General features: G+C 38.6%; 1 protein-coding gene across 1 annotated transcript; it reads right to left on the bottom strand.

Moving 5' to 3' along the window:
* Positions 1–1,600: 1,600 nt before the first annotated feature.
* On the bottom strand, positions 1,601–24,541 carry setd3 (SET domain containing 3, actin histidine methyltransferase). Its single transcript, XM_056235050.1, has 12 exons — positions 24,414–24,541; positions 23,690–23,782; positions 22,454–22,602; positions 21,656–21,728; positions 20,385–20,641; positions 13,976–14,034; positions 12,617–12,731; positions 11,155–11,229; positions 9,055–9,221; positions 7,829–7,914; positions 7,111–7,271; positions 1,601–2,201 (listed from the first exon to the last, which is right to left on the bottom strand). Exons 1-12 carry the CDS (start codon positions 24,514–24,516, stop codon positions 1,737–1,739), a joined length of 1,803 nt encoding a protein of 600 aa, XP_056091025.1. The 5' UTR covers positions 24,517–24,541; the 3' UTR covers positions 1,601–1,736.
* Positions 24,542–24,789: the final 248 nt, after the last annotated feature.

The raw sequence follows: 24,789 nt of genomic DNA on the forward strand, positions 1-24,789 counted from the left end.
AGTTTCAATTTCAACATATGTGATTTCAAAAGGACAACAAAACACTGGGGGCATATTTCGATTAATTTCTCATCACCTCATACAAGTCACTACTGATGGATCATGTGACTGGGTAGAGATTTAACAATTAGGTTACCCAAAAAGAAAAACGGAATCATTATTTACTTAGCAGAATTATGGTTTGGTACCACATAAGGCTATTTATATGATTATATTAGTAGATCAAATGCAAAAAAAAAAAAAAAAACACATTCAACATCTCTTTGCCAGTTTATAGTGACCAAGGGGGGTAAAGCTAAAAAAAACAAAAACAAATAGCCATATGATAGCAATGTGTGAGGAAAAGATCCAAGATTATCAGTGAATAAATCACTTAAATTTCAGTCTGTTCCTTACCCAAAGCTATCATATGGCTTCAGAAGACTTGAAAACACAAGTTGCATGTATGGACCACTTTCATGAAGCTTTTTGGTGATGCGGCCCTTGGTTACCACCGCTGCAATTTTAAGCTTTAAGGTCTTAAAAAAAAAAAAAAAAATGAATAAAAACAGATTTTAAACAACATTTGGGTAAGTGAATAATGGTAGAGGTTTCATTTTTGGGTGAACTGTTCCAGTGATTAATAGTCCCCAATGTTTTGTCATTTAAAAGTTGACAGGAACAGAGTTTTGCCTTGTGGGAGGTGCACATCTGTAGATGCACAAGGTCTTCATCCTGGATCAATATTTCTACTTCAACTAAATGACATTTGTTAAGGCTTAAAGATGACCACATTAGTTGCATGACAAATGCGAGAGAACCTTGCAGTGAATACTTAAATAAAACACTTAATACTTGCATTAAAAATAAGGAGAAATAAGTAAAAAAAAAGATTTCCCAAAGATCCAGTATGAGGGAGTTAGTCCTCCGAGATCATAGTCTGTCCATTAACTGCAAGGTTGTTCATTAGCAAAGAAGAATTAAAATGAATATATATACCATACTAAAGAGTGAATGGTTTTAACACACAAACTTAGAATTACATTCACAGCAAAGAGTAACCATACAGCCACAAACAACCTCTTATCCTCTGGTTCAGGTTACAACATTCAAAACCGGAACTAATGTTCACTTTGTTGAGACTTTCAGTAACCTTACTTTTTATGTGAGTAAAGTAACTAGCGTGCATCAGTGATGATCTCTTCACGGATCAATGTCAGAACATAAGAGTAATGATTGTCAAGCGGCACTAAACGTCAAGCATGTTTCTGCCATGGTCTACAGCAACGGCTGGTTAGAGAGAAGTAAAAAATCCCTTAGTCAGCATTTTAGATGACTAAACAGAAACATCCGTGGCAACGTTAACATGTTAAAGTCTTCAATATATATTTTTTTAATTTTGTCAAGTCTGAGCAAGCCTTCATCTAGCCAGGAGGTCCATATGATTGGTTACTTCCTCACCTTGTTACCAGGAACGTTTCTGGCAGCACGAGTGAAGCTACTACAAAAGAAAAGTTGTGGCACTGATTAAAAACTCAAACGAAACAAAAAATAAAATAAAACAAAACAGGCTTTTAATAGCTTGAGCTAGCTCATACTTAAGCTGCATTTATTAAAAAACAAAACAAACAAAAAAACATTTAAACTGAAATCCTCTGCATTTTTTGTTTAGAAAGCGTTTGCTCCTATTTGTGAGTCTCTTAAACAAAAATAAATAAAGAGCAGGAACTAAGATTGCCACCGCGCTCTGGTCAGGACTATTTGCCACCATCTTTTGGTTCACCTTCAGTTCGTTTGGTACTCGGGTCGTGCTTCTCAACCTCACACCCTTTCACCACTGCATCACTTCCTGGAGGATCCTCTTGAGTACCATTGAGATCTTTACACTGCCCGTTAAGAACAGGGGATATGGAGGAGTCGAGGCAGGCAGCGTCGGGCTTGATTTCGGCCAGGTTCATCTCCTCCTGAACGTGCTCGTCTTCTTCTTCCAGCTTGCGCAGGATGATGGGGAGTTTGGCATCTGCGTTCTCCAAAAGGGCGATGTCACTTTCTTCGTAGAGCGGCAGCGGGGCTCCTTCGTCCAGCTGCTTCTGGAAGTGCAGGCGCTTGGCCTGACCGCAGGACACGGCGCGCTCCAGAATCTCTTTCTCCGCCAGCCGTAGCTTTATAGCAATGCTGGAGTGCAGGGACAGGTCAGGCTTCTCCAGCATGGAGCGATCCTCCTGATCAAGACAACAACAGAGATCTTAAAATAATGACGATATTGGCTAGCTTGACCATTATTGTTTAACAATCAGTAACAAATTAACTGCTAGATTACAAAATCAGTTATCACAAAACTTTCAGCAGTTTCCTAAATGGTAAAAAAAAACAAAAAAACAACAACAGATGGTTTCATTTTAAATTCCGATTGGATGACCTACATTCAAAGCCCTCAAGTGTAAAAAAGGGTAACTAAACCCCTGGTCAGAGCCTGACTCCACCCACTGGCAATATTTGAAAAATGCTGGAAAAGTGGGCGGAGCCCAGGGGAGATAGAGGGGATGAACGGATACTCTATCCTGATCGTTTTCAATACTCGCAATTCCAACTCCTGACTCGCTACAGTGGTTTTGACGAAACAAGATGGTTTTTATACTGCCATGGACGTGCTTACGTCAGCTCTCACCGCTACCGTCAAGAACTACCGCAAACATCCAATAGGAAAATTCAACTGCAGTAGCCACCGTTCAACCTGAAGAGGGCAGCACTCAGAGGTTTTTACACCATATATTGTAGAATTAAAACACTTTATACCCAAATGACAAAAAAGTTACTCGAATCAATGAACAGCACTAATAAAGCCCCAGTCTTACAGATCATTAATTTAAAAAAGTTGGTTTAGTGTTTAGTTACCCTTTAAAGGTGCATTGCGCAACATTTCATGTTAAAAATACCCGTTTTTCTAACCCATACATGCTTAAACAATTGCCTGATGGGCTGAATGAGCCCTTCTCTGATCACTGCGATTGCCTCTATAATCCTGTACAGTAAAATAAATAAGAGGGATTCGGGCCGGAATGTGAGACTGGGCGTGACGTCATGCGCGTTCACGCTCCCCTGGCTATGTCTGGCAGGTTTGTGTATTCGCCGCCATTCTCCGTATTAGCGAACTCAAGCGACAAAACTTCAGTCAACTTTCGACAAAAGTAGAAGATGGATTCAAAGAGACCGGCTTGTAGTTCATAAACCCCAACGCAAACTCCACGCAAGACAAAGACAGTAAGGCAGTTTCGCTTGTCGCCAGAGGGGGGCATAGTTCTGCAAAAACTCAGAGAGCTGCGCAATGCACCTTTAAGAACAAATTATTATTTTGAAAATCAAAAAAAAAATATATCCACATTTAATTCTCCATTTAATTTGAAAAGAAAAGTTGTTTGTTGTTTTTGATGTGACAGTAAAGACATTTGTATTGTTACAAAAGATTTATATTTCAAATAAATGCTGTTGGATGTGAAAAATTCAGCTTTGCCATAACACTTTTTTTAAATTATTGTATTATTTATTTTAAATTGTAATACTATTTCAAAATATTACTGTTTTCACTGTATTTTTACTGTAAAAAAAGCACCTTTGGTGAGCAAAAGTTTATATATATATATATACTAGTGGTGTAACGGTACATGTGTTCGTATTGAACCGTTTCGGTTCGAGGCTTCCGGTTCGGTACGCATACAAACCGAACGGTTTCTTGGACCATTTTTCCTGCAGACAAAATGGCGACCACCACAACGTTGCGCAACATCAAATGGCAAACGTAATGAAAGCGGAACGAAACTGCGCTACTCATTATATTGTGCTTCACGGACCGTTTATCAGTTCGGACCAGCATCATCTGTGCAGCGCGAGCCGATCTCGATCAAGCGACACTGTTACTAGACAGCGCCAAGACGAGATCCAGTAAAGAAAACATTTGAATTCGCCACTGAAGTAATAACATCGCTGCGAGATCTAGTGAGAAGCATTCACATTTCTCCGTTATTAACCGTAGATCTCTATTAGATCAAACAGCTCTGACGTGGACACCAGGAGAAATATTGTGCCGTGAATGATCTAGTAATGCTTTACGTCCACAGACCAGCAACATTCACCATGGATTTAATATAGTAACACTAAATGTAACCAGTTTGGCTGGAATAGTGAAATGCTTTCAAGTACTTCACACATCTTTTTCCAGCACTTCAAAACTCGAATATTATATAAATAAATATATGAAGAGTTCAGATGCAAAAGCCTCTAAGTGGCATTTGAAATTTTCTTCTAGAATGATCATTTTTATGAAGCTTGTATATTTAAGTTCAGTAATTTCACTCAAATGACAATTAATAGGTAATCTTCATTGCCATTTAAGTGAAATTACTGAACTTAAATATACAAGCTTGATAAAAATGATCATTCTAGAAGAAAATTTCAAATGGCTTTTGCATCTGAACTCTTCATATGTTTAAATGTTATTTTTAATGTGATTACCAAAACATTATTTGTTCATCCTTCAAAGATGACACCCATTTATAAACCTGAAAGTTTCAAGATGTAGGAAAACTCACACTTATTTAAAAAATATTTTTTCTTTTAACAAATAGGAAATTTCTCTGGCATTTCTTACTTTTTGCTGTATCGAAAATGTACCGAACCGTGACTTTAAAACCGAGGTACGTACCGAACCGTGATTTTTGTGTACCGTTACACCCCTAATATATACACACACACCGGTATATACACTCACCTAAAGGATTATTAGGAACACCTGTTGAATTTCTCATTAATGCAATTATCTAATCAACCAGTCACATGGCAGTTGCTTCAATGCATTTAGGGGTGTGGTCCTGGTCAAGACAATCTCCTGAACTCCAAACTGAATGTCAGAATGGGAAAGAAAGGTAATTTAAGCAATTTTGAGCATGGCTTGGTTGTTGGTGCCAGACGGGCCGGTCTGAGTTTTTCACAATCTGCTCAGTTACTGGGATTTTCACGCACAACCATTTCTAGGGTTTACAAAGAATGGTGTGAAAAGGGAAAAACATCCAGTATGCGGCAGTCCTGTGGGGGAAAATGCCTTGTTGATGCTAGAGGTCAGAGGAGAATGGGCCGACTGATTCAAGCTGATAGAAGAGCAACTTTGACTGAAATAACCACTCGTTACAACCGAGGTATGCAGCAAAGCATTTGTGAAGCCACAACACGCACAACCTTGAGGCGGATGGGCTACAACAGCAGAAGACTCCACCGGGTACCACTCATCTCCACTACAAATAGGAAAAAGAGGCTACAATTTGCAAGAGCTCACCAAAATTGGACAGTTGAAGACTGGAAAAATGTTGCCTGGTCTGATGAGTCAATTAGTGCCAATTGGGCATCGTTTAAATGCCACGGCCTACCTGAGCATTGTTTCTGACCATGTCCATCCCTTTATGGCCACCATGTACCCATCCTCTGATGGCTACTTCCAGCATGATAATGCACCATGTCACAAAGCTCGAATCATTTCAAATTGGTTTCTTGAACATGACAATGAGTTCACTGTACTAAAATGGCCCCCACAGTCACCAGATCTCAACCCAATAGAGCATCTTTGGGATGTGGTGGAACGGGAGCTTCGTGCCCTGGATGTGCATCCCACAAATCTCCATCAACTGCAAGATGCTATCCTATCAATATGGGCCAACATTTCTAAAGAATGCTTTCACCACCTTGTTGAATCAATGCCACGTAGAATTAAGGCAGTTCTAAAGGCGAAAGGGGGTCAAACACAGTATTAGTATGGTGTTCCTAATAATCCTTTAGGTGAGTGTATATACTGTGTATATATATATATATATATATATATATATATATATATTAAGATTTCAGTATAAGAATTTATTACACGTTATACAGCAAGGATGCATAATGAAATACATTTATAATGTTACAAAAGCTTTCCATTTTAAATCAATGCTGTTCTATTCAAAGATTACTGAAAATTTTGATACTCCACTTTAGACATTCTATTAACTATAAGTACCTTTGCAACTAAATGTCAATGACCAAACAACAGAGTATTAATAGACTGTCTGCTTAATATCTGCTAACACTTTATTTTGATGCTCCCCAACAGACAATCTACTGACTAGAAGTAACTTTGCAAGTACATGTCAGCTTATTCTACTAACCTTAACCTAACAGTCTAATATACTCCGTACTAATACTCTTATTAGAGTTAGTTGACATCTAGTTGCAAATTAATGAGAGTTAAGCTGTATTCGGACAGGACTAGTTTTCTAAACAATGTTTGTGTTACAATTCTTATCACCGGACGTCTGTGATTTCATGTACCGATTAGGACGGGAATAACATGGCTGTGTTTATTCCAGAGGTGGGAGTGGGAGTATTCTAGATGTGGGCGTTACAGGAGGTAATCTGCTGTGCTTGTGTGCATCACTTATGACATAAGCATTTAATTCATTACTTGTTGATATACCTTTCATTTATTATTAAAACCCTATTTAAATAAACTTCTCATGAATTTATAGAAGTGGATGTTTATAATAAACCCACATAAGTGAGCAGAGACATCTAGACAAGTATCTTACTAGACATTGATATTAAAATAGGCAGTTTTTGCAGTTTCCACGATTTTGCTCAATTTTTTTAATTTTATAATTTTATTTTTTCGTTGGATACCATCCATATTAAAATGAAATGAAACTATAGCACAATGTCTGAAATCGCAGACATTAGCATTCGGACTCCGGACAGGATTAGATTTGTCAGAGGCCCGTTTATTTTGCCGAAAAACAGTCGGAAATTTGCCCTGGAATTATTTACTGAAGTTGTGTTTAAAATCACAAAGTACGCTTGTGAAACACGAATTTCGTCCTCCATGTAAAACTAGTCAGTCTGAATAGGGCTTGAGTTGACATTTAGTTGCAAAATCACTTGTAGTTAGTAGAATGTCTAAAATGGACTATAGAAATAAAGTGTAACCGATATGGGATGTTTCTAGCATATGCTACCTTTGTTCCCTATGCAATTTAAACGTTTCAACAACTTAAAGATGCTTTGTAATATTTGTGTGAAAAGTTCAGATATTGTTTGACATGGTTCCAGCACCTCTGAGGTCGTCTTGTAGGTTTTGAGAAGCAGCGCAGCCCGTGTTTCCAGGAACGTCCACAGCTTGATTTCGTTCTCCCAGCTGACAGGGAATTCAGTGTTGCCCAGGGTGAAGATCTTGTTGATGGCGTGATCGCCCACCAGGTAGTCCCTGAGTTCCTCTGCAATCAGAAATGCACACCTCTCTAGTTAAGGGAGTAATCTGCTGTCCAAGTGAGCCGGCAGGTCTGATCTGTGACGATTATGTAAGGTATGATTACACGGCTGCTAACGAGATGAAAGGGCTTGCCGAACGAGTGCTTCGCACGCGCACAACGCTGAATCCTGTCACACCAGTAAAAAAAGAAGCCCCCAGCACAGGGGCCGCGCTTCGTTTAAAAATTAACATAAAAATTCTGAATAATGTATCAACTCAGACTTAAGAGGTCTTGCCAGAGGACATGGCCTTGCTTTATGGGATTTATGACAAAAACTTCTCTTACATGGATGCTAATAAATATTTCACTGACTCTGGATCAGTCCTTCCACACATCTGCCACACCGTCTTGATCAATTAAACACCTGAGGGGCACTTGTTTAGGCTTCGTTTTCCTGTCTAGTTTAGTGTAAGGATGTGGTATGGAATAAGGTTCCATGATTTATGGACCATGTATGGCCACTGGTGTACCTTAGTGCCAGGCGTGATGGTATCAGGACAAAAAAATAAAAAAATTCTTACCTTCAGTCATGCAGAAGACACGCAGGAAGGCCAGGAGCTGAGCGGATATGGGCGGCTCGCTGCAGTGCAGGGCAAAGATACTGGACCTGAGGAGGAGAAGAACCAGAGAGGGTTCAAAGCACCAACTGATTCCCCCCCACCCATCTCAAATTAAACCCCAATTAACTCCAGCGGAACGGGCAGGTGCTAATGGAAGCCTCCTGCCTGCACGAGACCGCGGCGCTGCTCCCCGTCGCATGACAACTGATTGATCTGAAGCGATGAGAGGCCACTGAACTTGATGCATTTTTAAAAACACGCTCAATCATTTATAATTTACAGTTTAATTACTGGAGCATATCTATGGCCTCTTCCTGTCTAGGGGGATGAAAAGAAGCATCTTGACTCTGACCTGAATCAAAAGGTAATTTCATATGGGCCTGTGTGGATTTTTTTAGAGACTTAAAGGATATTGATCTGTGTGACAGAAAGTTCACTGATAGTATTATGCCACAATAGAAAAGGTTTTACAGCACTGTAATTCTGTTACACTTGGATGATGATTCTTGCAGCAGTATAACTCACCACTGAGACATCTAGGATTGAATCGGATGTTCACATGCGATTCGAATACCTTACACATTACATTTACAAAAAGAGAAGAAAATGCTTTTCTAATGTATGGAGAAAAAAATAAATAATAATTACTTTACAGTAATAATTTTAATAATTGATAATTCACATTTTTAATAATTACAGTACACTGCCCTCCAGTGCTGATGTTATCTATCAGCTAATATAATAATAATAATTTCCTTTGTTTTATTATTAAAAAGTTCTCAAACTAAAACTTGATTACCAATTTTTGTAACATGTCTTTAAACTTATTCAAACTTCTTATTCACTTGGAAAACAAATCATATGATGGCAAAATTTAAAAGCATAAATGACAGACACTTTTTCCATTGTCTCTTTTGGCTCATTTTACTAAAGTTTTTTTATTTTTTGTATTTACTTTAATAAACAATTATATATATATATATATATATATATATATATATATATATATAGTATATTTATATATAATTAATAAATGCATAATTTATGCAATGCAATTATGAGGTCTGATACGTTTATATTGAATTAAAACTAGACTAAACACTAAAGTAACAATGATAAAAAAAGAAAAGCTAGTCAAAGACCTGACTCTACATAGATCATGTGTCATTTCTGTACGGGATACTCACGCAGGAATCCCTGCACGTGCCAGAACCTCTGCCTTCATGGCATACAAACGCTCGCTCTTGCTCACACCAAGCTTAATTTTCACGCGGTCGTGTGCGTTGTCCTCAAAGAAGAAACCATTGTGGATCACAAACTCTGCATTGGATCTCGTACCATAGAATATGTAGATCTGAGGGAAAACAAAGGGAAGAACTTTGTAATTCGACACATTACTAAAACAAAGCATAATTGGCACTAGGGTTGGGAATCGCAAGACATTTTCCGGTTCCGATTCCGGTTCCGCCAAACGATTCCGGTTCCCATTCAATTAAAATTATTTAAAACAACTAATAAAAACTAGTAGTAAGGGAAAAATGCACAATCCTTTTTGTGTTTATTTCTTATACTTGTCAAATGAGTTTAACAGACTGGTAATGTCAACAAATTCAACACATTATTTAGCACTTAATGCAAAAATAATTAAACAAAAATAAAAACAACATTTCTGCATTCTCGAGGAGAATTTGGGACCTCTCCTATTGCTTATTGTATCTCCAGCAGTGGAGAATACCCTCTCATAAAGACTTCACTCATTTGATTACTGGATGAATCGGCGCTCTAGCGGTTAATAAACAGAACTGCATGCGTCTTGCGGAAGAACATTATAGCCGGAGCTACTTCTCTCTGTATACGTCTATGACGAGTCACGCAGGTACTGGGATACTCTGCAGCGGTGCCGACCTGACCAGTGTAAAGTAGTCCAAGTATAAACGCTTATTACAGGCTTACCGTAGTGATTCAGGATAAGACGAAAACATGGTTTGAAAAAAGGCATTCATGATGTACTCGCTCATTATATAAATTTAGTAAATTCTGAACACAAAAGTTACGGTAAAGCTGTTTCATATTGACAACTGCTCTTTCTGGGTCAGCGACAGCGCAAACAGATTTGAATGTTCCGGTGTGAAGTTTTTGTCATTTAGTAATAAGATCGCGTGGGTGTTTGAATAGAGATCTTTTAAAGATTAATCGTGCAGCTCTAACTGTCTTTATACTCTCTCTCTCTCTCTGCGTTGATATCTGACGCAAAGCGTATAAGTAGCGCGAGGGCTTTTCAGTGCATTCATTACTATTTTAATATTCATGAACCAGAACCATTTTCGGAACCGAAACTTAGGAATTTCGCACGGTTCCGGTATTTTTCAAAAACACTACCGGTTCTGTATAAGAACCAATTCTCGGTTCCCAACCCTAATTGGCACTGCCTTTTATTTCAGAAGCGGAAGTAGACATGGACACCTGGACTCACAGGTCTATGGGAATCGATGCAATATTATACAGTGGCAATTTAGCCCTAAAAACTTCCTTCCCACACTACCGTCCTCTCAAAACACCGCTCACGTCTTCCCCTCAACAATACATCCACAAAATGTACAGATAATGCTGTGCAGAAAGTGTGTGAGAGAGAGAGAGATAAAACATTGTGCTGAAGAGAAAGAGAGGGGGCGAGAGAGAAGCACAGTTCAATCCTGTTCTCAGCCTCTCCACAGTGAGTTCCGGCCCAGTGCGAAATCAGCAGCAGGAATCAGGGATCAAACGGCTCTGTACGGAGCGACGCTCCTGAAACAGCCCCTCCTACTCCCCCCCAATGCTTGTCCGAGTCCCACACGCCGGCCCCCGCACTCTCTTTCTTCTTCCACTGGCTGTCTCTGCGAATCTTATCAAATAATTCACATTCTGGAGAGAAAGGGGGGGGGGGGGGGGGGGGGGGGGTATACCTGGCCTGTCACTGTGTGCCCTGCATATCCGCTCTCCCCATGGCTGGATCTGAATGCCTCCGCTCTGATATTACCCCCGGGCCTTCGTAATGGCTGCTGGCTGATAAATGCATCACGGAAGCACAAGCATAGAGCAATAGCGCGAGGTGAGTGCGCGAATAGAAATTGAAAATGTACAAGAGCATTAGGTGGACAGTGCATGGCACGAAATCCACCCGCTGATTTTTGTCAATCGCATAGAGAAATGTGAAACTGTCCGAGATATTTCTGCTGTAACAGACCAACGGCCATCCTAATTGTGACCTGTAAACAGTCGAGCTGCTGTGATGGTGTTGTAAGACTCACCTGTTCGCCCTCTTTGTAATCTTTGAGAGCTACGCATTCGCACCGGTCATCCTCTAGATTGTAGCCTGTCGTAATCTGGAAAAGAACAAAAAAAGCCTTGTTAACATTTGAGTCACGTCATATACCTTAGAGGTATATTAATACAAGATACTGATTCAGCTATATATGAGAGCTGTATGCATACATGCGTGTCATTTTTTTTAAGAAAAAAAAAAAACTTTTATTTAGTAAGAATGCATTCATTTGATCAAAAGTGACAGGAAAGACTTTCACATTGTTATAAAAAATAATATTTCCAAAAAATATATATATTAAGCAGCTGTTTTTAATACTGATGATAAGAAATATGAGACCACAAACTTTTGAACGGTAGTGTATAAATGATATTTCACATGACCAAATGGAGAATGAGTTTCAATAATTAAGCAGGACAATGGCACAAAAGTTCAAGGATTCCTGTTAGGCTTTTTTCATGAACTGTTCCACCTTATTTTATATGAAATATAGTCTAAGACTTTTCTGTCCACTGACATCATCAAAAGCCACTTTTCCCAGTTCAAGTGTTGGCATTGTTATTGAATTTTGTTTACACCTTTTCACTGTCCATTTGTAACCAGATCACTGGAAACAGATTTTAATATCAGGTGTAAAACAGAGCTTGAGTCAACCAAAACCTGTACCTTTCTGTTTTTGTCTTTTTCCCAACTTTAAAATGTTAAATACAAACAATTAGGAACCAAAACTACAAGGCTATTTCATGAAATATTTCTGTGGGTGGGAAAAAGATCAAATGAAACAAAACAATAAGGCAAAACCAACTAATAAAATGGCACTTACTAATGGTTATAGAGCCAACCTATTAAAATAACACACCCTAACAAATACAATCCTTCACTATTTAATCTCTCAAAATCTTCAGAAATCAACTAAATCAAATAATCTTTGAGTAAATTGTACGAAAAACACTGCTACTAAAAAAAATACAATATGTTTTTTATTAAACCTTAACCAGGGGATTACCAGAAAAACATTTCATTACACATCTTAATGACCGTGATTTTCAATGCACATGGTAATTTGAAACAAAACTTCATTTGAGGATATAAGTGCATTACAGAGTCATATGAACAGAGGCGATATATTGCTCTGTGGCAAGAGCTGCTGAGCACAATCAAAGACAAATTATCCAAATAAATATAAAAGAACCCTTGGGATGAAGGCATAATCTACCGAAAAATCGCATTAGACTTTGCTCCCGCATTCCTTAAAAGTAAATGTTTTCCCCCTGTACTTCAAGATTGCAATACAAGTGAAAGTACTGTAAACGTCCATGTCATTCAGGAATATATATAACAAATAAAAAAAAATGGCTGAACTGAATTGGTTGCAAAAACCTTCTGCTACCCAAAAATGATTTGACGGGGAGTTCTGTACTGGTTTTGCAGCAGTGCTGTGGACTCACCAGGCCGTTGGTGTGGTTGCACATGTCCCAGAGTGGGATGAGGGCCAGTGTGACCCGACTTCCGTCTGCAGTAGGAATCTGGTTTTGACGAGTCATTACAGAAGACACTGCCCACCTGATATACAAAATGGCATGGCTTCATTACAGATTCAAAACACTACTAAAATTGCTGTACATGTTAAAAGGAAATATAATGGAAAACAGGAGTCAAAGTCAAAGAGTTTAATGTAGACCTATTTTATAATTGATAACACAAAATTCCATTTCCAGTCTACCCAAAAAACATGTATGGATTGGACACTAAGCTGCAGGTAATTCAGATATATTCATGGTATTTATGTCACAACAACCTTTAGAACATTAAAATCCATGTGAACCGGACTGTTGCAACCGATTTTACTTCAGTATTGTGATGCATATCCGAGTGAAATTGAATATTGAAATGAGAGAGAAAAAAAAATGCAGACGGGGCTTGATTTTAGCACCTCCAGGTCATCTCTTGCTCGCAAGCAGACAGACAGACAGTTGGAGGTTAAGTATATTCTGCTCAAGATTATGAAGACAACTAATTTTTTCTGTGAACTAATTTTCTAGTAATGTGTGCGAACAAAGTAAATGGGGTCAATATTGATTTCATCTGGACTTTATTGCATCAACGCCCATGTTTACACACCAAGGCCTTTATTATTCTGAATAGGCAGCGCTGTTGCGCATTTCATTTGCAAAAATTAATCAAAACAGGGGTCAATTGCATACAAAATTCCTAAATGTACAAGGATATAAATTACCTTTTTAATTCTTAAGGCCAGATAGAGGGTTGAAAATGGTCATGTTAAACTAAATTACAACTGAAAGAAAATCTTCTTCCATTACGAGTGGACTTCAGATTTTTTTAAAAAAAAGAAAAAAAGTACAGAATACAGCTGCTCTAATAGCTTGCATCACGCAATATAATGACCTTAAATCTGAATTTGTCCAGAAGAGAATTTTTATTTTTTTTTTTTACTTATCTAGTCTAAATAATCTGGACATAATTTATTAAAAGGAACTTGAAGTCCACCGAAGACAACATTAACTGTGACAAGACGCTATTCCATTCTCTTCACACATTACCCAACGGAGGCACAGACTTGCATCATATTCAACAATCTAAAGATGAAAGGGGACCAATGATAAATTATTCCTTCACAGATAATTTGCTGCTAATGAAAGAACAATGAGAACAAACGCCTCATTTTTAAAGGCCATCGCGTAGCCCTACAACCAACCTACGGCTCATCTTCCTGCTCTTTTCCTTTTTTGAACCTCAGCAGGGAAGAGAAGTTCCTTTTTTTAACATAGTAGGACATTTCAACCAACCTGTAGTCGTCAAAGGTAAAAGCATCCTTCAAGGGCAGTTTGCTGGCGTTCGGATGAGTCTGGGAATTGAAGATGAAGAACACATAGAGTGGAGGGAAGGAAAAAGGAGAAAAGAGAGTCAAGGACCAGAGAGAAGGAGATATGGAGGTAGAGGGGAAAAGGGAGGAAAGAAAAGAGAGAGGGGAAAAAAAACACAAATCAGTCAGTGGAATTTCATTATGTGGCTGCCTAACAGATCCTAACAAGAGTGTAGCCAGGCAAAGAGTGTCCAGTGGTGCTATGCAAGGATCATGGTGGCATTAGCCCCCCATACATCACTGTCAACTTAATTTGTTGTGCCCAGCAGCCGTCATAAATCTGCTTCATCAATTTGTGTGACAGAGAGCCACTGGTGCCACAGAAATCTACATTTAAAGCCACAGACTCGCTCCCTCCAAGGGCTCATTTGCAGCGGGTGTCATGGAGAGGGGGAAAAAAAAAAGCTACAATCCCGAAGAAAAGGAAAAAAAGGTAGGGAGCAAAGAATGCCAGGGTCTAATTCAGCCGGCCCGTAGCACCCTCCTGAACATGCAAAATGAGCCATAAAAATAGATGTAGGTATGAAGCTGAGAGTGAAGGATATTCTTCTTTTCCCCCACAGGTACTCTCATGGCTGTGTGTGTGGTGCTTGTCCTGTGAAATGAAGCACTGTACTCCACAATGAGGTACCGTGAAAACCGTAATGGTGCTGATATGTATATAACACAGTACATCAAAAAGCTCGCGCTGGAAAATAATAATCACGACTCAGGTGATCAGTCCATCACACAGAACGAGTGATAAGATTGCCCAACAGACAGGAAACAAAACAACAAAAGAAAATGTGAACTTTGCAGATTTCAAAAGATATAAATCACTTACAGATATGAATACAAAATAACCTCCATAAAGATGTCTCTTTGACATAAAGGTTTTCATCTGCAAAAAATGTTAAATTGAATGTTACATCAACATTCAGCAAATGTTTGAAAATCTATTTTAAATGTATTTTTATCATATGTTTTTACACAAATAAGACAAATTTCTGAGCAAGGTTCATGCAGACACGTTGTGCCAAGTTTGACATCGACACGTTCGATGATTCCAAATTCATGAGTATGAATTTTATCGTTTGAATTTCTGCTTCTCGATTGTGATTCTTATCGATTCCTAATTTCGATTCCAATAAAGTAAAAAAACAAAACAAACAAACGTGTATATCACTCACATTTATCCTAAGTCGTATTGCAAAACAATTCATTGTAGCTGAATACCATGAACAAAAATCAAGATAAGAGCACTTTAAAAATACCATAACAAAAACAACTAGCCTAACTAATATAAAGTTCAAGCATTATTTAAAGACAAGTAAACACTCAGTAATTAAAATTGAACAAATGAGCAATCGCACAAATAAATACAACTGAAAAGATATGATTTAAGAGCTGCACGGATCCAATATACTGTTACACATGCGTTTTCGTCAACTGTTTACCTTCACTCAAGACATAATCAACCGTGTTTACAAGAATATTTTGACATTTTTGTGTGTATTATTTGTCCGCTCAAGTACAAATAGATGTGGTAGAGAAATCAAGTTCAGTATTGCGCACTATACAGTATGAGGCCTCTTTCTGTGCGCACGTTTTGGATGTGTGCACAGCACAGAAAACAGCATGCGAGACTTTTTACTTGAATGATTTAAAATAACCTTTTCTGTGTGAGCGCTTTGGATGTGTGCGCAGCACAGTAAAGTGTGTGGGTCTTCTTGCGCTTGAATAGTTTAAAGTTATATGAAAATGAAAACAAAGGAATCGATAAGAGGAATTAATTTTTATTTTATAACCAGCATCCGGTTCCAGGATTGGAATCCCCAGCCCTACTCATGAGTTGATAATAAGCTAATAGATTAAAACAAAGTAAAGTTAAAATAAAAGCAATCAAGATAAAACAATTACTAAACAATTTACTAGTTTACAGTATTTGTTTACCTGCAAGTCATGTAACCATTAACCAACATCAAAGAACTGGAAACATTAACTTAAAATACTTATTTGAAGTACACCCTAAGATTAGGCTAAGTCAAATGGGTTCGGCTGACCAAAAAAAAATATTAAAAAAATTGGGGAATCCCTGCTGTAACCAACCGAGACTCATCAGGCCTGAATATACAAAATTCAGTGAATAGTATCTTTAAAAGACTTCTTTTATGGTGCTTTTAAATGCAAACAATGCTTTTGTTGTATGGAAAAGAGCAGCGTGAACACTCCTTTAGTGTTCCAAAAATATCTCCTTTAGTTTTCCATGGAAGAAAGTTATACGAGTTTGGAACGATAACAAGGTGAGTAACTGAAGACAGAATTTTAATTTTTTTCAAGTAGTGTGCTCCTTCACAGATGTCTCAGAGACATACGTGCACATACTGGAAAGAGGGCGCAAACCCGAGCTGCACCATTAGGCTCGCAAACTGAGGAATAGAAGCATTACAGTAAATGCAAGCGCTCAGAAGAAGTGGATAACTTTTACCTTCCACGTCTCTCCCCATTAATCAATTTCCCTGACACTAATTGAGCCCAGTATTCCCCCTTGCTGCTCTGGAACCCACACACACTGACACAGTATGGTCACATCATATATCTGCCTGTAACTCAGTGTGTCGGCAGAGTAGAGTCCAGTTTTGAAATTGTTGTAGCCCTACAGCAGAGTGTGAGAAAATGTGCATCTGCTGTGAGTAACCAAAGGTGTAACACTCAGGTGGATGAAGGTGTACAGGTCAGCTGTGATTTCATAAAGCATGACATAATAACAGAGCAAAGCCGGACCACTTCCTTTCATTTCAACCCCAATTCTAAGAAATAGGCTGACTTGGAAGCATCGCTCACGTACGCTGACGGACAACCATTAAAAGATAAGCTCTGGGTAAAGCCGGCAAGTCAGAATTCTGTGTCCTGGGTTTGAGCCTCACATTGCAGATGAAGGGAAGTGGTTCATGTATGGATGGGGGGAAAACATATTACAGGTTTTGATGGAAGTAATAGGGCAAATCTCCAGAGAGTCAAGCAGTTCTTCGCAGACTTCTTGCAGGAAGATGTGCTGAAGCCAGCTAAACAAAGTAGAAAAAACCCCCACTTTTGAGCACCGGTAACCATTACAGGCCACCTGAAAAGGGTTAAAGCGCAGTTAATGATATTTTCAGTCCTCTGAGAGCCAAATACTCGAGTGCCCAAGTACCGTAATAGATTCAATTAAGGCAATAATTAGTTGAACAGAGTGATACACCTCGGGGGGAGGGCGAACCTGGCTGCAGAAAGGCCACGAAGAGGTCCGTCAGGAGTCCTGTGGGTAAGGATAAGGCCTCGAAGTCTGGAAAAACTTAAAATGTGCTCACGTAAAGAGAGGTAGTTTGAGAAGACACGGAGGTAGTTTTAGACGGCACGTTTGATGAGGTGTAGTTTTCGGAGATAAAGGGCAGCTGCACTGCTGCAGGTTCAGCTTGTGATGCATTAGCATCACCAGAGAGGGGTAATTCATCATGTGCCACAATGGCACCGCGGCTCAGAGAGAGACGAGGGGGGAACGGCCCTGTAAATCAATTAGAAAACAAAAGCTCCCACCACGAGTGCCTGCTCTCCTTAACGAGGACGGCGGGAAACGCGGCTAATTGGCCGGTGGCCTCCAGGAGGTCTTTCTGGAGCCGAGATCCCTAAGCACCCCATCCGCCGCCCTGGCCGGTATTAGAGAGCTTGATCAGTGCGCATGCTGAGGTTCAAAAAGGATTGATTTTTAACTTCTTACTTCTGTTACGTCGACCGTTTCATTTCTCGACTTTGTGCACTGAAATGACGCATGCCTACTTCGTCATTCAACGTCGCAAACTCTCCCTCATTTTCCAGGCTGCATCAGGAAGGTCAGACAGATATCTTCTCAGGTTTAGGGAGAGGGGGTGGGATGAGAGCATACCACTGGGAACCTGTTCATTTCTCATCAACAACGGCAGATGCAGCACACCAAGGTTACTTTGCATTCGCTGCATACCGGGGTCACCTTATGAGGTTCACCTCCCCCACACATGCACGCATCCGGCCCCAATGAGGACGGTACGGTTATCATTGGTCCCCCGCGGACACGGGAGGCGCTTGGATACTCCTCCGAGGACGCTCGGCGTTGACAACAGCCTATCCCTCTTCACACAGGCAAATATATAAAAAGCTCCTCAATTCCAGCAGGTGAAGGGCCTTGCTTTTTTCACTTCTTCTTGAGGGGGGGGGCAAGGTCCAGATAAAGCAGGCAGTGGGAGGAAGTAGAAGAAGGGGGGGCTGGGGTTGTCAGTCATGTGTGGAAGGTACATTCAGGTCAATTCAATTCAAAGCCAATGCGACAAGCTAATTTTCCAGCCCGGTCATCTGCGGCCGCCTCAGAAGGGAGGCTGACATTGACAGTAGTCATTACAGTGACACTGGCTCCCAACCTGAAGAGCCAAGAGGAGAGGAGCGGACAGGACACTCACCGAAGGGCCGGCAAAACAACCCTCCCCCTCAACTGAACATCTTTGGGGGGGAAAAAAAACCCCACAGAGCTTTATATGAGCAAAAAGAGTTGTTCATTTTACTCTGAACTCCTGTTTGAACGCACAGAGAATGAATCCTTCTGTTCATTAAAAGGTTTACTCGGCGTGATCAATGTGTAATTCATTATGCCAAGAAGTCATCTTGGCGAACAAGAAACGAACTTTACCAAGTTTGTTTCGGAGGAAGTAACATTTCATTCAGACCAGTACCCTTGGAAGCTTAACTCACTTCTGCCACCTAATGGACTACATATTCATATTGAAATCGTTCACTACATATACAAATTGATTAACTTTCGGATGACTGATGCCGACGGCTTAAAGTAGCAGATGCATATATTTCAGTTTATTGTGTTTCCTGTTATTTGTCTCAGTCGCTGTATAGAAAACAGTATAAATACACTTGATTAAAGTTATTAACGGAGAAACAATAATACAGCTCCTAATTACACTCCCACACCCTTTTATAAACTAGAAAACATTTAATAAAGAAAATGTCAACAGATTTGCAGACAAAATGACAAATACATTAACTATCTGCATGAATATTTGATGCCTTATCTTGACAGTAATGTGAAATATTAGTTTCTTTTCCCTAATTGACAGTCATCTAATGAAAGAAACAAAATGTACCAGCAAAGATTTCGAATGAAAATTGGAGAGAAGTGGGAAGAGCATATTATTGCTTCCTTAATAGCTAAGAGGAGGTCCAAGAACCCGGATAAAACTTATTGGACAGATCACAGGCCCGTTGAAATGAACTGCCATCTCAACGTGTCTGCATATTCAAGATTTGCATAACACTGAAATTACATTTTATAGTAATATCATGCACTTTTTGTAAACAAAGTGGGAAAAACAATACATCCTAGAACTTAACAGGTGACGCTACAACAGAATATTAAGCATTGATATATGACTGACTTATTTTTGTTTAGTTTCAATGAGATATCTACAATCAGAAATATTAACTTGTGAAGTGACAAGATTTTATAGGCTAAAAGTACATTTCAATTTAATTTCTTATTTCTATATAATTTCTAATTCCTTATTGTAACAGAGCAAAAAGTGTCATATCATATTTATCATTAGCATATCATTTTTTTTTCTAACACTAAAATCTAAAACTTCAGACATGCAGTTATTTAAAAAAAAAACTAATTAAAGCCCTTATGTTTTGCTTTGAACACTACTTTGAGGGATAAACATCTCCCCCTGCTGGTCAAAGATTGCCACAGCAGCCCCATCTCTGAGCCATGTCAATGGCAGCTTATCAGGGGCCCTGAAATTGGGTGCAAGAGGGCATTATAAAGCTCCTTTTACCCATCTCCAATGTGCCTTCAACAGCAGGGATCCTTTTAAAACTGAATTTCCTCACCTCAGCAGACAGCAGTGTAAAGGACAGCTATTCATGTAGCTAGAGAGTCTGAATAACTTGTCACGCTGATTGCTTAAAAAACCCTGCACTCAAACGGCTTGCAGCCCATGAGACACAGATAGGGCTATCAGTCGCCGGACTCATCAAAACTGCCATACGTACGAGTACAACTCTATGAGTTTACTGAAGAAAGTTTGTACTTTTGTGTAACTGAAATGTGAGAGTAGGTGCTTAAGTTAGGTCTGTAATAACAGCTGAAGTTATTTTTCTTTGAAAAAGTAGGTAAATATATGTAAAACAGTATGCAATAACTAATTAACCCATAAAACACTTGATCACACCACATTGCATTTGGCAATCAACAAGAGGCTTTAATTACTTAGTTTTTAAAAATGTATTCATGTTTTTTTTTTGGTAGTGCAATCAATCAGACTTGTGAGACTTACATGGATGACTTTGTAGAAGTAGGCGTACTGTCGCGCTGTGTTTTTATATTGACTGAGCACGTCCTGTATGGCTTGTGTGGCCAGCAGGTGGCGCACTTCCTCCTCTTCAAAGTACAGGGGGGTGTCATAGTCAGCAGGCAGGGTCTTGATGTAGGGCAGCCAGGGAGAGCTGGGATTGGCCCGTTCACACAGCAAGTGTAGAGCCAGGGTCACGTTGCCCATGGCCTGTAGGATCCGGTCCTGACTGTACAGCGGCCCTGTGAATAAAGGTTAAATTAGGGGTCTGTCTGCAAAGGTTTCCAGATATTAAAACAGAACTCATTCTTTTCACTTACAATTATGCTGTTCTCACGCTACCTTTTTGACGTGGACCAGTGTTTAGTTGAGCAGAAAGCTTGGTTTGTTTGAAAGTTAATTCAAGTTTATATCGGTTCACGTAAACCTGACAGTACAGTTACATTTTGAAAATGTGCCACTGTGCAGATGGTTCGGATAACTAGTGCTGTTATTGTTAACTAAAACTATTAAAAAGCATTTTCAGCAATTGACAAAGCTGAAATAAAACAACATAAATATTAGATGAAAAACTTAAAATAATTTTACAAAAAAAATAGTAAATTAATAAAACTAAAATAAATTAAAGCTAAATAAAATATGAAAATGAAAGCTAAATAAAAATATAAAAAAGACAGAAGTATATAAAAACGAAACTAAAATATACTATAAACGTATAAAGTATATAAATATACTAAAATAAAATAAAAATAAAGAATGAAAAATATAAAAATAAAAGCTAATAATATAACCGTATCCAGTATAAATATTACTAAAACAGCACTGGTTCTAAATCAAATGTTTTGTAAGTGTGAAAACAACATTAATTAACATGTACATGGTAGAAGGACAATTTTAAAAATACAACAAAATTAAGTTGTTGTTATTATTATTATAAAATAAATAACAATATAAAATAAAAAATATCATATAAAAATATCATAGCAACAAAATTGTTGCATGTTTGCCCCGCACACTTGCATGTATTACCATCTGTTGAACGAGTCAAATACATTTTCTGTGGTGATCAATAGATGCTGTTGATGGAGCTAAAAGATGTATTTAACCTGGGACATTAAGGAAATATTTATATAAATGTCTTGAGGTCTCCATATTCTATGCAAGGAGAGAAACATTTGCACGTTTCAATGTGGCATTGCATGTGATTGTCAGAGATTAAGGTAAAAGACTGACATTGCTACACTATGCGAACTCACCAAGGACAGAGTTCTTGGCGGATTCCACAGTCATCAGCATTTTTCTAGGGATCCACAGGAACAGCTCCTCAGCCTGAAATGGACAGAAATGAAAATAACATGGTCAAAAACATACATTCAAAAGCACCAATTGTTACAATGCACAGTTGAATAAAGATTTATTTTTTAAGATTTAAGATTTATCTTAAAGATTTAAGATTTATCTAGTTCTTTCCTGACACATTCAAATTCCACTACTTTAAATAGAAATCTTTGAAATATTGTGTAAAACTACATTTTGTAAATAACAATTAGCTAAAGAACCACCCGAATATTGAACCCAATCAAGTCTGGAGGTAAAATATGACCAATCATTAACCTCTATGTAACAATCAGCACTAAAAACTACAACAACAACAACAATCTACTGCCAGTGCCAATATACAGTACAAGTTGGGTTACTTGTTTCAGCCTTCAACTGAAAATATGACAGAACGGTCTGTAGCTGGCAGAAAAAGCAAGCACATCCCACATATAATTTGCAAGGGATCTAATCTCCATAATTTTCATGTGTGTGTGTGATGCTAAGAACACTATCAGCATGAAGCCTGGTTCATATTGTACCTTATTTAGGCTAAGAAGAGCCAATTTAGAGACAAACTGCCTTTCAGACCAACTTGTAAAAACAATTAATCACAAAAAGATAAATAAATAAAAGTATCCAACAAGGGAAAAACACCTGAAAAACTTATTATCAAGTCTCGACTCATCCAACTTATCATCAAACAGTCTGCGGACTAGGTGAAGAAAAACACCAACCTTAATATCTTTGGTGGCCTTCAGACCATATCCTTCGTCTGCAAAGTTGGAGATCTCAAAACCATCACAAGAAGCTCCGCATTCTGCGGCCCAGGCCATCAGCTCGGAGAAAAAGTCTTCCCTGATTCCCTCAAACGACACAGACATCCCTGAGGAAATAATACAATCCTATCACAAGCTGATTTAGCTATTGTATGTATATTGAACTTCAGCGTGAGTAGTTCTCTCTGTAATGAATTCCATTATTCAACGGCACTCTGCTGTATTATGTTGCTGTAACACCACACAAGTGAACCTAAACGGTGCTACCTATTACTCCTACTGCATAATGTGCTGTCAAACGTTTATTCTAATGGATATTTATGTGTTCTAAATGCACATCTCAGAGACTCCCACTGAGTATTTTATTAAGTAATGTGATAGAATCATTCAAGTCTTTACATCACTGTATAACTGAAGCTATTTCTGTGTTTGTTTCATCAACTTACTCCATGTAATGTGCATTTTGTTATCAAAATCATTCTATCAAATAAAGAAATGTACAACAAGCCATCTTTTATGCCAAGTTTTCTTGTACTCTTTTATGTTGCTGGTAAAGGTAGTTAAGATTCTGTCAATATTTACTTGCCCTCATCATGTCACACACACACACACATACACACACACATCAAAATATCTAATTTTGTGCTTATCCACAGAAAAAAAAAAGTAATGAGAGCAAGTAAATGACAGAATTAATTTCATATCTGGGTAAACTATTAAAGGGATACTCCACCCAAAAATGAAAATTCTGTCATCATTTACTCACCCTCAAGTTGTTGCAAACCTGTATGAGTTTCTTTCTTCTGCTGAACACAAAGGAAGATATTTTGAAGAACGATTGGAACCAAACAGTTGTTTGGCACCATTGACTTCCATAGTAGAAAAAAAAAAAATACTATGGAAGTCAATGGTGCCAAAGTTCCAATCGTTCTTCAAAATATCTTCCTTTGTGTTCAGCAGAAGAAAGAAACTCATACAAGTTTGCAACAACTTGAGGGTGAGTAAATGATGACAGAATTTTCATTTTTGGGCGGAGTATCCCTTTAAAAAGTTCCACACCATCTGTTTTTCCGTCCTCTTTATTCTTGCAACTAGGACGGTTAAATACTTAACAATAGCCAATGGCAAATCAAAACCACGCTACATAAAAGCTCGAGACCTGCTAAATCATATTCATGTGAAGCAATAATGTACCTTTCTGTTTCTTACGGATCTTCTCCACCAGAGCTCGGATCTGAACATATTCCTCCCACTCTTTCCCAGGAGAGGGAGCAGCACTGCTGCACTCTGAATAGGGGAAAGAAAAGAAAACGTTCCAATAATTGATATTTATCAATCACTTATGCTTGGATCAACAGAATCCAAAAGGGGACTGTGGGGAAACAGCTTAGTGCTCCAGTTCCTAGAGTAACCAAATGGCGGCCGATTCATTTTCTCTTCCGGCTGCTTTTGTAAAATGTTGCGGCATCTATCGGCCTGGTAAAAGACAAGAGCACAGACCGCAAATTGTCTTTGATATAAACAAATGCATGTCCTTCCCAAAATGACATGCTATTTTGGAGAGATGTTTGATGTACGGTTTAAAAATGTAGATTGATGACCAAATGATTCCATGAAGTACCACCGTACCCTTGAGCACAACCTCAGGAGGCTCCATTTGTATAAAAGCTTCAGATGATTAAATACTAAATAGATTTACTTATACATTAGGAAATCGTTCACACGGAAGAGGTTTAATTTTCAGGATCCAGTTGCATCTTTAACACCACAACAAATATTATAACAATCATGCAATGCGATTATGGAATAAATCACAAAAGCCTTTTGTGTACCAGCGATGCACACATCCATGAGAGAAAATCATTGCAACAGTATTTCAGAGCAGGAATGCAGCCATAAAGAATGCTTTTATACTCACTCTGCAGAAGTTCAGAAATTAAATTCATCATCTCTTTTGGAGAAACCGCAGCTGTGGCACCGGTCCCCGATTTCTGGGTCTTCACTCTGCTCTTTTTGCCCATCTTGCTGGTCTGGGAGAGAGGATGGCTGCGAAAAGTGCAAGTTGAAAAAGCAAAAATAAATACTTTTAATTACAGTAAAAATAACGCTAAAATGTGACCAGGTTTCATTCTCCTTTATGCAGCCTAGAAGGCTGTACAGTAAATGAGCCAATAGTCTGAGAAGTACTGGACTCCAGTCACTCCACACTTCTTATAAATATTTAGGTGTAGTGGACTAGGTACAGTATATTTTATAACTAAATGGTAGAAACATGTGAATGTTTCACATCCAAA

The sequence above is a fragment of the Rhinichthys klamathensis genome, unplaced genomic scaffold (genome assembly GCF_029890125.1).
Source record: "Rhinichthys klamathensis goyatoka isolate OS25496 unplaced genomic scaffold, OSU_Roscu_1.1 h1tg000412l_1, whole genome shotgun sequence".
In the NCBI taxonomy this organism is placed as follows: domain Eukaryota; kingdom Metazoa; phylum Chordata; class Actinopteri; order Cypriniformes; family Leuciscidae; genus Rhinichthys; species Rhinichthys klamathensis.